Source organism: Siphateles boraxobius, unplaced genomic scaffold, assembly GCF_051911475.1.
Source record: "Siphateles boraxobius isolate OS27281-9 unplaced genomic scaffold, OSU_SipBor_1 9, whole genome shotgun sequence".
In the NCBI taxonomy this organism is placed as follows: domain Eukaryota; kingdom Metazoa; phylum Chordata; class Actinopteri; order Cypriniformes; family Leuciscidae; genus Siphateles; species Siphateles boraxobius.
In genome coordinates this window covers 17252501-17265871 of record NW_027509219.1, presented here as the reverse complement: position 1 = coordinate 17265871, position 13371 = coordinate 17252501, and the positions used below count along the sequence as shown (strand labels likewise).

The following is a 13371-nucleotide window of genomic DNA, read 5'->3' as shown; positions in this document are numbered from 1 at the left end:
CTTAATTACAGTAACGTGAGTATTTTTAATTCGTTACTTCACACCCCTGCGTGACAGTAGTCTTTTTTTACAGTCAAAACTTTATAATCTATCCAAAACCAATCACAAAATCTTGTCTAAACATTCATATTTATTCTGTAACATATCGTGATTATGATATTATATTAGGATGTTAATTTACAGTTTGTTGCTTATACAGACATTTTATTTCAACATATTTCAGTCCATTTTTACTCATCTTAGTAGGATAGCAATATAGTTTGGATGTGTTCATGTACATGTTTACTAATGTAGGTGCGAGAGTGAATGAACGGCACAGACACGCGCTGTATAACTGAAGTAAACAACGCGCGCACGCCTGTGTCGTTCATTCATCATTTAGCCTACACACAGACACGCAATTCATATTTAAACAGTCTTTTTGCGGTTTACAGAAATATTCAATATCGCGATTAGAACAAAGCACTTAAGAATTAATGACTTACTACATCAGCTGGATCCGTTGCTCCACGACATGAAACTGCCAGCACTTCTGGTACATTCTCCAGGGTTATTAGATAGTATTATTTCTCACAGCGTAGGGATACGCTGTGTACACAGCGGTAGTAAGATACTTCCTAAACTTGATCTGTTTTATAATCCAGCTGGTGGCCGTTGGCATGTTTGAATGGCATGCATTAGATCATTTGCGTTTGAATACCGTGCGCTCTCCGTGGGCGTGGCACATTAACACGTAATGAGGTATAATGAGCTGGAAAGAAAAAGACTGACATCTCTTTTCATACAGATTACATAAACTGAGAATATTTGTTTTTTTATATAAATTAATTTATTTAAAAGAAGAGAGTTCATGCTTCATTATGGAAAAACACTCGTGCCTGTATGACAAGTATTCGCGGAATTACAGTTAATTTTCAGACGCGTTTCAGAATGGACTTCACTGACAGAGAGAAAGCAAAACTAGCATCATGTTTATTTTTCTTTATTTGACTAAAAGCACAATACTTTGTTTATATTGTGAATATACACAAAAAAATAGAAACTTAACAGGATCGAATGATGTATAACACTAACACGTAAGATCAAAATCTACAGAGTATTTTGAGTCTCTTTTGCACTGATAAGAAAAAAGCGAGACTATCGCGCCGGCGCGATAGCCGACCTCAGAGGTTATACTTTTAACAGGCAAATTCCCCGAACACATCCACCAACGCAATCTTGATCATATTCTGAATTAAGAAATCATTATAATGTAGACAAAAATAATTTTCAGGGAACATTAATAATTACTTGACCTTCCGAGTCTTTTGTCCATTTGTCGCGTGACAGAGGCAATGAACGGATCGTTCATGAACGACTCATCACGGGCGCGGAAAAAAAAACACACGTGTTGAAAGGCTGTGAGTCCTCTAACTTAGATTCTTTGCCTGAGCCCGAACTTGGCCCGACCCTGGCCGATATTTCCCGTCAATATCCTCGGCGCGGGACTAGATTTGATGGCCGAGTGCGAGCGCGGGCGGTAATAAACTCACTCTGTGTGTGCGACAGAATAAAACGATTTGCGGGACTCCCGCAAACTAGAAATATCTACGAATAAAACATATAAAAACTAATAAATTTTTATTTATCTGTTGCAGAAAAGCAACAAGAACAACTAAAACAAAATAGAAACGATTTACAGGCCAGAGTTTCTATTTATAACATGTTTGGAGCGTTGAGAGATTTAGCCAATCACAGACATATGGCGCTTTTCCACTGCATGGTACGGTACGGTACGGTTCGGTACGGCTCACTTTGGCGCTTTTCCACTGCATGGTACGGTACGGCTCGGCTCGGTACGGCTCACTTGTGGTGCTTTCCACTGCATGGTACGGTACGGTACGGCTCGCTTTAAATGGTACCAGCTGTGTTGAGGTTCCAAGCGTACCGTACCGATACTAAAATGTGACGTGGAAGCACTGTAGATCACTGATTGGTCAGACAGACAGAATCGTCAGTACCAGCGTCATTGTATTTGTGAGACATCAAACCCGCTAGATTTAAATAGCCAGTAACAGCCACCGCTGTAGCACCAGTTTTAAAACTACTTGCTTGACTTGCTTGAAGAAAAAAAACGTCCAAAAAAGAAATGGCTGAATCGTCGTCAGACGAGAAGCGCAGACGTTCCTCTTGTTGTTTGCCGAGGAGCGGATAAACTATAACGATCAGTCATAATCCCACCCACTTTGAAGCGGTACTAACTGCAGTGGAAAAGCAACCAAGCTAAAGTGAACCGAGCCGTGCCGCGCCGAGCCAAGTCGTACCACGCAGTGGAAAAGCGAAGCGAGCCGAACCATGCCGAGTCGAACCGAACCGTACTGAGCCGTACCGAGCCATAACATGCAGTGGAAAAGCGCCTATATGTGTTGATTTCTCTGATTGGCCAATCAGAAGCATTTAAGATAGACTCTCCTCACCGCTCAAATTGGACTTTTTGTTCAGTGCTGAATTCTGTAAGCTGGCAAATCCTCTAATTATAACAAAAAAAGTGTAGGCTATATATTATGAAAGATTCATTTTGCAGTCAGCTTCATTGATAATAACAGAGATGTGTAAGATTGCGATGAACAGATGTCAGCTTTTTAGGAGCAACAGCAACCTGTGCTTAAAAAAAAAAAAGAGTAAAAATCGAGAATCAAATCGAACCATGACCTTAGAATCGAAAATGTAATCAAATCGAGGATTTGGAGAATCGTGACTTTTTCGCGTTTCCGGTCTTGCCAGCAATTATCTTGTCGCAAATATTGCATTGTGCACTGTTGGCATCGAGCCTGGTGAATAGCCACAATTCTGATCTTTTACACATCTTTTACATCTACGGGGGTTGGGACACTTTCACACTACAGCCTCACATGTGAGCAATGTCTCTGGGCCTAACCGGCGTAAACTAGTGTTTTTCCTCACTGACGTTGACGAGATTAACCCCTTAGATATCGAAATTTGGTACCGAACAAGACAAGACATTATTTGATACTCTATGGCATCGAGGCAATTCGGTCAGTGCTAAAAAAGTATCGAACTCGATACCCAGCCCTACTTGTAATTATGCATAATTTACAGTTATTACTTAAGTAAGTACATGTAGTAACTTGAAACTATGTCACCTTAAAATAATTACCCGAGTTTGGTTCATGATCACTCTTGCCCTCTATACTTAAAAAAATGGGTGGTCATTTGCTTGGTTCATTTCTATTTCTTGGTCTATTATATCAGTAGTAAAACATTTTTGAACTACGAGGCATGGAAACTTAAATTACTTTTAATATTATAGGCAAAATGACTGACTCCCTTTTACAACACCTGACATCTCAATTAGATGCAAATGGCACCTTGAAACATAATAGCTACAACTTACAGGCTCTCTCACAAAGTGACAAGAGGGATGATAATGGGACTATTACTGACATCCGAACTGCTGACGTAGCTAATACCAACATGCCATTTCTCCTGACAAGTCCCCATTATGAAGAGATTTTTCATTCGTTTGGGCTCTGTGGTGAATGTCAAATGATTTGTATAAATGCTATCATTTTTACAGCTTGGTGATGACATCTACAATATCAGCTTCAGGCATTTGTATGCAAATGTGACAGGGTTCTCCTGCAGTGTTTATAAGATGACTAACCTGTTGTCAGACGGTAAAAGCGACAGGAGCGCCAGGGCAGAGAGCTTTCTCCTGTCAGGCTGGGTGATGTTGTCCATGCGGTCCACCCACATCTCAATCATACTCCCCAAGAGCTGGTCTGCCTGGGAAGCAGAGATTGCCATGATAAACAATCTTGTTCACATAATTCTCATTTATAATTTAGCTGTGCACAGGTAAGCGAGGCACACTGGGAACAAGATTAATACATCCTTCATAAGATAAGAGGAAAACATTAGGGTACGCTGAGCCACCTGACAGGCCAAATATATAAAAACATCTATCTTTGAAGTTGTTTGGCTGAGACTATAAATAATAAAGGGACCACTGCGGGAAAGATATTTCTGGGATTAAGGAAATTAAGGAGAATACGGATATGCTGAGACTACAATAGTGCAAATGAGTTCGATTTTTCAGCGGGGAGATATGGCCCAGGGTTGAAAGGGAATGATTCTGTGTGGGCGGCTCAGCAAAGCATTCGGGTCCACTGGGACCAAATTACAGTAAGATCAGCTCCTGCAAACACAACTAAAGATACGCTGCGCAGAAAAAGAAAACTAGGCCAAGCTTGAGAATTTTTAGTTTGTTGTCTGATTTTTTGCTTCAGTCTATTTGACCTTGACATAATATATATAGCAGTGGCATGTACCACAGTCAATCTTACTTTAGCGGGTTGAATTTTATATATTTTTCAATTGTAGTCTTTTAAAAAGGCATCTGAAATAAACTAAGTGCAATGTAGTATTGTGAAAAATATTCATTTTTCAATACATATCAACACTGAAATATCTGAAATGCTTCCAATACTCATTTTCCGCAGAATAAATGATAACATGATTACAGCTGATCTTTCTCGCTCTCTTATCTCTCATCAAGTTGAGACACCAACCCGGGAAAGATATATATATATATATATATATATATATATATATATATATATATATATATAACTAAAGAACTAAAACCTTAAAAAAACATTTTTAAACTCAAAAAAATTTTTTTTAAATAAATAAAAAACTGAAATGTATTTTAGCTAATTGCAAAAAAAAACATTTCTCCTCATTTTCACTTAAGTTAAAAAACTAAAACCTAAGTGAAAATAATAAATACAATAATTAATTCAAAATAATTAAATGAAATAATTCAAATGATATACAGCTAAGCAAACAGGTGTTTTGCATCTAACTATCCATTTTAAAATTCCCTCTCTATAAAGCAAGCAAATGCTGGTGGCCTGACAGTCATCCTCACCTCCTGGTTGAATTCCACAGCCATCTGAGTGAGAAGTGATGTAAAAAAGCCGGAATTCTGCAGGAGAATCCGACCCATCACCCCGAGGTATGTAGACATAACCACAGGATACCTCTGCAGTCAAACACACAAGTATGTGCAAACATTGAAAACTGGAAACAGAGGAGTTTCACTGAAATGAGGTTAGAGCAAGATGAATACTGTAATAGACTATACTGTGGTCAAACTCACTTCTCCTTCGACAATCCCCTGTAACACAGCTGGCAGAAGAGGCTGAAACATATGGGAGCCTAATATAGGACTTACTTTGATGGCAATTTCAACAACCTGCAAAAGGCAAAGGGAAAGAGAATGAATTGATCCCTGCAGAAAATATACCACAAAAACAGAAATTGGGCATTAGGAGAAATGGAAAGTATAATTGCCTAAAATCCCTAAGTGCTCAAGGAGTTACACAACAGATGGAAATCAAATAGTTAAAACATTTGAGGATTGCGGAAGATCAAACTAATTTTAAAGCAGTGGAAAACAGGTAAATGGGACTAGAGAGCAGTTTTGGAAGAGATGATAAATAGTGGCTAAATCAAAGTAAAAGGCTGATGGATCTTCTAAGCAGGAATCGGCTGGTGAGTGATTTGAATGCGCATCTTTAAATCCCTTGGTTAGATGTTCCACTGTGAAATCATAACACTCTTACTATATTATTGTTTTTATTCAAAAACATTAAAAAAACATGTTTTCCACATGAATTGGGTGAATTTAAATTGTATTTAAATTGATTTAACATGTATTTATTTATTAAATATAACAATTTATGACATAAATATGGCATAAACAAACAGCAACCTAATTTTTAATTGGTATTTTATTGTCTACAGCAATTAAGAACAATTGTGGGCATAAACGCACAATAGATACATATGCATGCACACATCTTTCAAAAAAAGTAGGAAAAATAAACAGAAAAATAATAAATAAAATAAAATAAAACTACAAAGTACACAACAAACATCTAATATACAGTATCTACATGCACATAACCTACATGTTTTTACAAGCAAATCGTAAAATTAGAGCAATACCACATGGCAATATTTTTGGAAATAAATCAAATGTTCTTTTTTAAATCCCCAAACTAATATTATTTGCAGTACTGAGGTCTTAGGAACCCCAAACATAAAAAAAGATGTTGCATCTGTCAATCAAAACATCAGGGTCATATGCCTTGTTCAAGGGCACAATGGTGGTAGTACAAGTCTCGCTTCTTGCAGGAATCCAACCACAGGGACTATATTAATATTTCTGAACACCATCATACTCGTGAATCGAGAAGGAGAAGGCCTGGAACAAGCCTACAGGCATTGCCTTTAGGAAACGTAATGGCCAAATAAAAAGCATATTGAATAACCATGTTTAATATTACATCACCATCAAAATCAGATTGAAGCCCCTTTGCACAATTCTGACCTTGAGGACAACCAAATAATTTTCAATAATCTCAAATTGCCTTGTCGCTCTGAAAGAGAGGAAGAAAAGCTTGTAATTGTGTGAATTCTGTTGTCAGACTATGTATTGGCTTGAAAAGGGATCTTGGCAGCCCAAGGCCATTAACCCCCTGTTCCACCCTCACTTTGACAGGATGCAGGATGAACCGCTCCCTGAAGGTGCGCCACTGTTTTCATTTTTCTTCTTCAAGCTGCTGGTGAACAAACATCCTGGCACTTGGGGCAGAGCTTTACTTAACAGACTTCAGAGGGTAATCTACAAACAACATGTACAAAGTAATGTGTCTGGATTACAGCCATGATGGAGTAGAAAGCTTGAGCTTGAGTCTTTCCAGACTGCTGTCGGAATTACACCACTTTCGAGGTTCTTACATTTTTTCATTTTGACATCTATTTACTTCCACTGACTATTTCATGCAAAGATAAGAAAACGTATGTTTAATTCTTTTGATCACAATTGTAGCATAAAGTTGATCAACACAGGAAATAATTAGTTAGTTTTTAGCAATAGCAATAGTAGCTGACAATGATGACGTTGAGACGGTACTACCATCCCTCAAACCTTCAAGTCTCTATGACTTACGTTTTACGTATGCCCAATCAGAGAGCAAGAGAGAGCTGGTGGAAAAAACAGATGGATTATGGCATTCAGAAGGGATAAAGATGCCAAATTTACCATCTCTCACTCAGCAGCTGTACTTTTTTTGTAATTGAATGGCTGGGTAATACAACATGATATAGTGTTATAAATGTTCATTAAGTTTTTTTAAAGAAGAAAACTAAAAAAAAAAAAAATTCATATACCAGTACATTACACTGGGACTTTAGGGAAATTTGATATAAAACTGCAGAAAGATAACTGCTTAGTTTGTAATAGTTTTTAATTCGCTTCTAATTACAAATGAGGTGAAATTATGTAAACCTCCACACACAATAACTTTGAGATTACGCTAATGTCAAAAAAACTAAGTCAATCTAGCATGCCATATTCTAAAAGCACGTTAAAAGCAACTCAAACTCACAGCAAAGGCAGCGATAGAGTTTGTGTGGACCGGCATTTACTGTGAACCGAGCCGCTCTAAAACGACTCGGTTACAAACGTAACCTCGGTTCCCTGAGAAGAGGGAACGAGTATTGCGCAAGTAGCTTACGCTATGGGTAAACTTCTTTTCTCGAGAATATTGAAGCCAAATTTTTAAAACGCAGTGCAGCTGCACAGCAGACACATAGCTGAGCGTCTAGCGCGGTCATTGGCTGTGCTGCGGCAACTGCACAAACCAATCAGGACGCTTCACGCCTAAGCTCGTCAGAGCCCGCCAGAATGGGCGTGGCTTATAGCTATATTAGCTCCCATTTCTGCTATAAAATCAGGTTTAACTCGACTTAAGCACAGTAGCACGGCGGGATATGCAATACTCATTCCCTCTTCTCAGGGAACCGAGGTTACGTTAGTAACCAACTAAGTATTGTGTAAGTATCTTACACTATGGGAACCCTTTTCAAAATGCTGTGAAACTTCTTAAAACTTAAAACTCGGCCACATGAGCGTGAGATGCTGCTATGGCCGCTACGTATACTTTGAGCGTGGAGGGGGAACGACCCGCTTCCAAAAGCTCTTGTAAAAAGGAGAGCATATTTAGCACTCCACATGGGTAGGGATCCAGGCTCCGTGCTGTACACCAGCCGGAGAACACTAACAATTTTAGAGAGTAAAAGGGTCAGGTTGATGGCGCACTCGGTTCAGTGATGTTTTTCAGCACTCCTTTTGGGAGATACCCAGATACCCGTTGAGGGGCCAAACATGTAGGGCCCACAAGTCGGGACGGGGGTCCCAGATCATCCCGTTCGCCTGCGTGAGGAGGTCTCTACTCAGCGGAATCGGCCATGAGGCTGTTTCCAGCAGCTGAGTCAACTCAGAGAACCATAGCTGGTTCTTCCAGAGAGGGGCTACCAAGAGCACTGGACACTTGCTCTCTGACCATAGGCCGGAGATGGGCCTGCCCTCGTAAAGGGCCCCCCAACCTAGGTTGGAGGCGTCTGTTCAGATTACTTTCCTCTTTGAAATCACAACTATACTCACGCCAGTTTGGTACCAGCCAGCTGCTTTCCAAGGAGCCAGGGCTCTGATACAGCCGTGGTTCACTTTGATGCGTAAGTGGCCAGATCACCACGCATGAACTGGTACACAGGGTTTTAACCAGTGGTGAAGAGGACACATGTACTGTAGACCCAACTGGAGTACTGATGATGCTGAGGCCATGAGACTTAACATCCTCTGAAATCTCTTGAGAGGTGCGCAAACGCTCACTTTGAACGTTAATCAAAGTGAACGCTCATTTGTGAACTATACAAATGAGAACACGGCTTACATCAGAGTGCGCACTCACCATTTAACGCCTAGTCGCGTGACTAGGCGTTAAATGGTGAGTGCGCACTCTGATGTAAGCCGTGTTCTCATTTGTATAGTGTTTATGACTGTTCCCAGGAAGGAAATGCTCTGACTGGGAGACAGCGCGCTTTTGGAAGGATTGATCCTGAGACCTAGGCATCCTAGTTGGGCATCCTAGGCATCCTATTAACTGCGCCTCCGATTGGGCTATAATCAGCCAATCGTCCAGGTAGTTTAACACTCGCACTCCCCGTTGTCTCAGGGGGGTGAGAGCTGCGTCCATGCACTTTGTAAATGTACGGGGTGCTAGACAGACCGAACGGTAGAACTGTGTACTGATAAGCCTGCCCCTCGAAAGCGAATCTCAAGAATGGCTTGTGATGGGGCTTTATCTGAATGTGAAAATAAGCATTTTTCAGATCCACTGAGAAAAACCAATCCCCTGGACAAATCTGTGCAAGGATTTGTTTGGTTGTCAGCATCCTCAATGGGCGCGTCATAAGCGCCTTGTGGGGTGACGCAATACAGTTAGCATGAGCAGAGAAGAGTGCGGCATGTTCTCACCCGAGAACAGCCATCGTGAGTGATTCAATTTCAGCATGGCTGGATCCCAGGCACGGAAAGTCACTCATAATGTCCATCTGGGTCATGCAGAGAGCTTCGAGAGGGCTCTGCATGACACACGAAACGAGGGCGCGAGAGCGGGGTAGCTCTATTGAACGTAGAGAGAGCTAGGCGCGAGGGGACGAGCGGCATACTCTCAAGCAAGAGCCACCGCCCATGGAGAGTGCAGCTTCTGCATGGCAGGTCCCAGGCACGAAGCACACTTGATGTGAAACATATTCTCACGAACAGTGAAGGAGTTCGGTGAAGGAGATTAAATCTGATTTTATGACAGAAATGGGGGATGATATATAGCTATAAGCCACGCGTCTTAAAAATGTGGCTTCAATATTCTCGAGAAAAGGAGTTTTCCCATAGTGTAAGCTACTTACGCAATACGAGAGACCTCTCGAAAGGGAACACTGTACGCTCGTGCATTACAGTCATACGGTTTTGTGATTTCAAAAAGCAACAAGCGAAAATAAAATATAAATCTTCACTGAAACATGACCCTTGAATCATGGATTTAAGACATTTTAATGCAAAATTAGGATTTATTTTTACATTAACACCCTGTAAAAAATAAAAAAGGCATGAGTCAAAATGATTTCTTGTGGTAATCAACTTCATGCTACAACTGTTGACAGAGCGTAACCTCTCAAATTTCTTTTACATTCAATCATATAAAAATGCACTAACCACATCAGTTCTGCTAAAAGCAGCTGTGTAAGAATGTTTCTCAAAGGAAGGATCTGGGCACTGACAGTATGCAAGTGGTCAGTGTGTGTGTGAGCATCCAAGGATGCCCCTAAGGGCTCCTACTTGTACTTGGCTCCAATTGCAGTTTGCTCTTGAAATCAATCACAAACTACCACATGTTTCCCTGCAGACGTCCTGGCCAGGGCGGATAGAAGGCCAAAAACATTTTCCTAAACCTCACAGAAATCATTCAAACTAGCCTGACATGCGGGCCTAGTTTCATGCAAGTTTCCTTAAAAAGGCAATTTAATTTAATTTAATCATGTTGTTTCAAACCTTGTGCACTATTTTACAAATCTTCTTAATTTACTTCTGAACATGCCGAATTCACACTACCATTCAGTTTTATTTACAGAAAATAAGAATTTTAATCAATAAAACTAACAGTAAAGACTTTTTATGGTACTTTTGTGTCCATTTTGAAGCTTGGAAGCTTTAGGTCTCATTGTAATTGAATAGAAAAGTTCAGAACAGACCGTCCTTTTTTTCCACAGAAAGAAAAATTTGCAACAACATGACGGTGAATAAATGATGAAATTCTTTTAATTTTTAGCTGAACTATCCTCTTAAGCCTGACAAATCCTATTCACACGGTGAGCAACATCTCTGTCTGATTTTTGAGTACTCTTTACAGAAGTACCTTAAAATTAGTTCCTCTTGACTCTGTCATGAAATGACATGAACTGTATAGTCCTTGAATCGTGTACACCATAGGAGAGTTAAATTGCCAGTCATCTCTCATTGTCCTTTAGCCTTTGACTTAACTGACATCTCTCCAAACACATTTTACTGAGAAGATGGCCCCTTCTTTCTGTGTTAATTAAAAACATCAATAAAATGAAAGTAGCACCTCAAGATACTGCTAATATAAATGAACAGTTAATTAGGGAGTTACATAGCTGTTGTCCATGAGCCCGATGATTTGCGTGCCAAACATGCTACCTGTGGTGAAAGATGGCAGGGAATCCTCTGTGAGGTTAATCGAATGGCTTCCCACACGTCTGAGACTTTCACTGTCTACACAGTTGCTTTTAGAGATGCTCCGATCAGCATTTTTGGGGCCGATCACAGAATGACAGGGGAATGGGAATCTTTTATCTATAATCTAGCAGAGTTTGCACAATTTGTCGAAATGTGTTTATTTAATTGTATTTAGAAAATGAGATGTCTTAAGGCTACTGTAGGCCAGCTTTCCCAAATAAAGCAGAGTAACATTCAATTATTCCAAACAAAGAGGGGTCAGGCAGACCAACACACATCAGATCAGCCTAATTGGAGGGGATCAAGTTAAACTTAGGCATATTTGGAAATTGTAGCCTCTTAATACACCCACTACATTTACTGATTGGCAACAAAATGTACAACTTGTTACACCGAAACTGGCTACTGATAAAAGGACAAAACTATGGCAATTTTTTTTCTGTTATTATTATGAACGTCTGATGTAGTTGAGCAGAATGCTCTTTTATGAAGTTACTTCATTAAAGGACATATTTAATGAGATTATGCCTGAAAAGGTTTTGAATTTTTTTATCATATGTTCATTTAAAAATATATATTGTATAAAATTACTTCTTGTTTTGTTTTGTTTTATTGTATTTATATGATATTTTTATTTTTATAATTAAATTTTTGCCATAAAAATAAACTCAGTTAACTCAGATCATTCATTTTGTTCATTTGTTAAATAAGAGGCGATCTAGCGCTGAATTTTTTTTTTTTTATCAAGAGATCAAAGTGCCCGTTGCCGCAGCGATCAGTGGCGCAGATACCGCGTTCTGTTGTGGCTCGCGCGGTGCACGTCTTCACTCGGACGCGCGCTTCAATCCGTTGGGAGACTCCCTATTCGTTCCGGTGAAGGGGAACTCATGTTGCCACTGCCAAGCTCCACTCTGCTGTTGTGTGCCCGTGCGCCACGCATGAAGGTGGGAAAAAGTTGCGCGAGTAATTTACGTCACGTGATCAGCTTTTTTGATCGGCGCTTTTGGGGTTCGCCGATCAATCTGTTTTTAGCCAATATCGGCCGATCATGATCGGCGTCCGATCAATCGGAGCATCCCTAGTTGCTTTAATGCATTAAGAACAGTTCCCATGTAGAGAAGCAAACGGAGTTGTGCAAGTCTGAAAGGTTGTTTGATCCGTACAAACTTATTAAATGTTAACAGATCAACCATTCAATGAACAATTATTATTTACTCATTCCAAAGCTGTATTACTGCACAAAAGCAGAATGTCCGTGCTTCTCTTTTCCACTCAACAAAATTGGATGGTAAATTATATGTTCAAGATTCAAAAAGGGTAAAAACCACTTACCTTTTCTATTCTATACTATTTTTTTTTTCCTGAGAGGGAAAAAAAAAAACTTGCTATGTGTACTATGCTAGACTAACTGAGACTTGTTACAGCACTTGTATACTGTTGCCCTCTTGTTAGTGTGGGCTAGATTTCCCAAAACCCTCTTAACGCTACGTCGTTCTTAAGCCGTACCTCATCGTCAATATGTGTTTCCTGAAACGCTCTTAGTTAAGTATACCTACTGTAAGTCATACGTTCGGAAGGTTGGTCTGGACCACTCTTAGCTATACCTTATCACCGTTGACAGTCTATACGAATATAATTCTGAAGTTGTAATACACCCAGTGTTCAATTAGGCTAATTCAAGTTTTTCCATGCAAAAAATAAAATCGTCATTACACTGATTGTTGTTAGATTTTTAATTATAATATCCAAAGGTACATCAGCTGCCAAACCATTAGGCATTATCAAACTATGGCAGCGATACAGCAAATAGTTGTGCTAAATCAAAGATGGCGCCGTCCGCGGTGCCCTTTCAAAGGCCAATAAAAGCATATAGGCTACTGCCAGTTAAGCACTATTCGGATGCTAATTGTTTCTCATGGGGTCGTACGGTATTTTCAAACATTTACAGAGGTTAGTCCGTGATTGGAATCCAAATACAGAATGTCAGTGTTTTTCTCCCACCACCCACGTAAAAATCCCCGGTCGAATTACCTTCTGTTTTTTGACAAATACCAAGGGTTATGGTGATTTAAATCCACATCTCTGAGTTTACAGGAAGAGATCACTACACAATTCACTGTTTAAATCCTTTTTGATCACTACTGAGCAGTACGTAGTATTACTGAAATGCTGGCAAGTTTTTACAAGAACAATATTTCATC

The 13371-nt window shown here is 39.7% G+C and overlaps 1 protein-coding gene across 1 annotated transcript in view; it reads right to left on the bottom strand.

Annotated features, from left to right (window-relative positions):
* The window catches only part of ipo11 (importin 11), a 197257-nt gene that overhangs the window by 45975 nt on the left and 137911 nt on the right, over nucleotides 1–13371 (bottom strand). Inside the window, exons 25-27 of the mRNA XM_077222607.1 lie at nucleotides 5165–5260; nucleotides 4934–5047; nucleotides 3665–3786 (exon numbers count right to left, since the gene is read on the bottom strand). Coding sequence (XP_077078722.1) covers nucleotides 3665–3786; nucleotides 4934–5047; nucleotides 5165–5260 — 332 coding nt within the window. The remainder of the gene's footprint in view (nucleotides 1–3664; nucleotides 3787–4933; nucleotides 5048–5164; nucleotides 5261–13371) is intronic.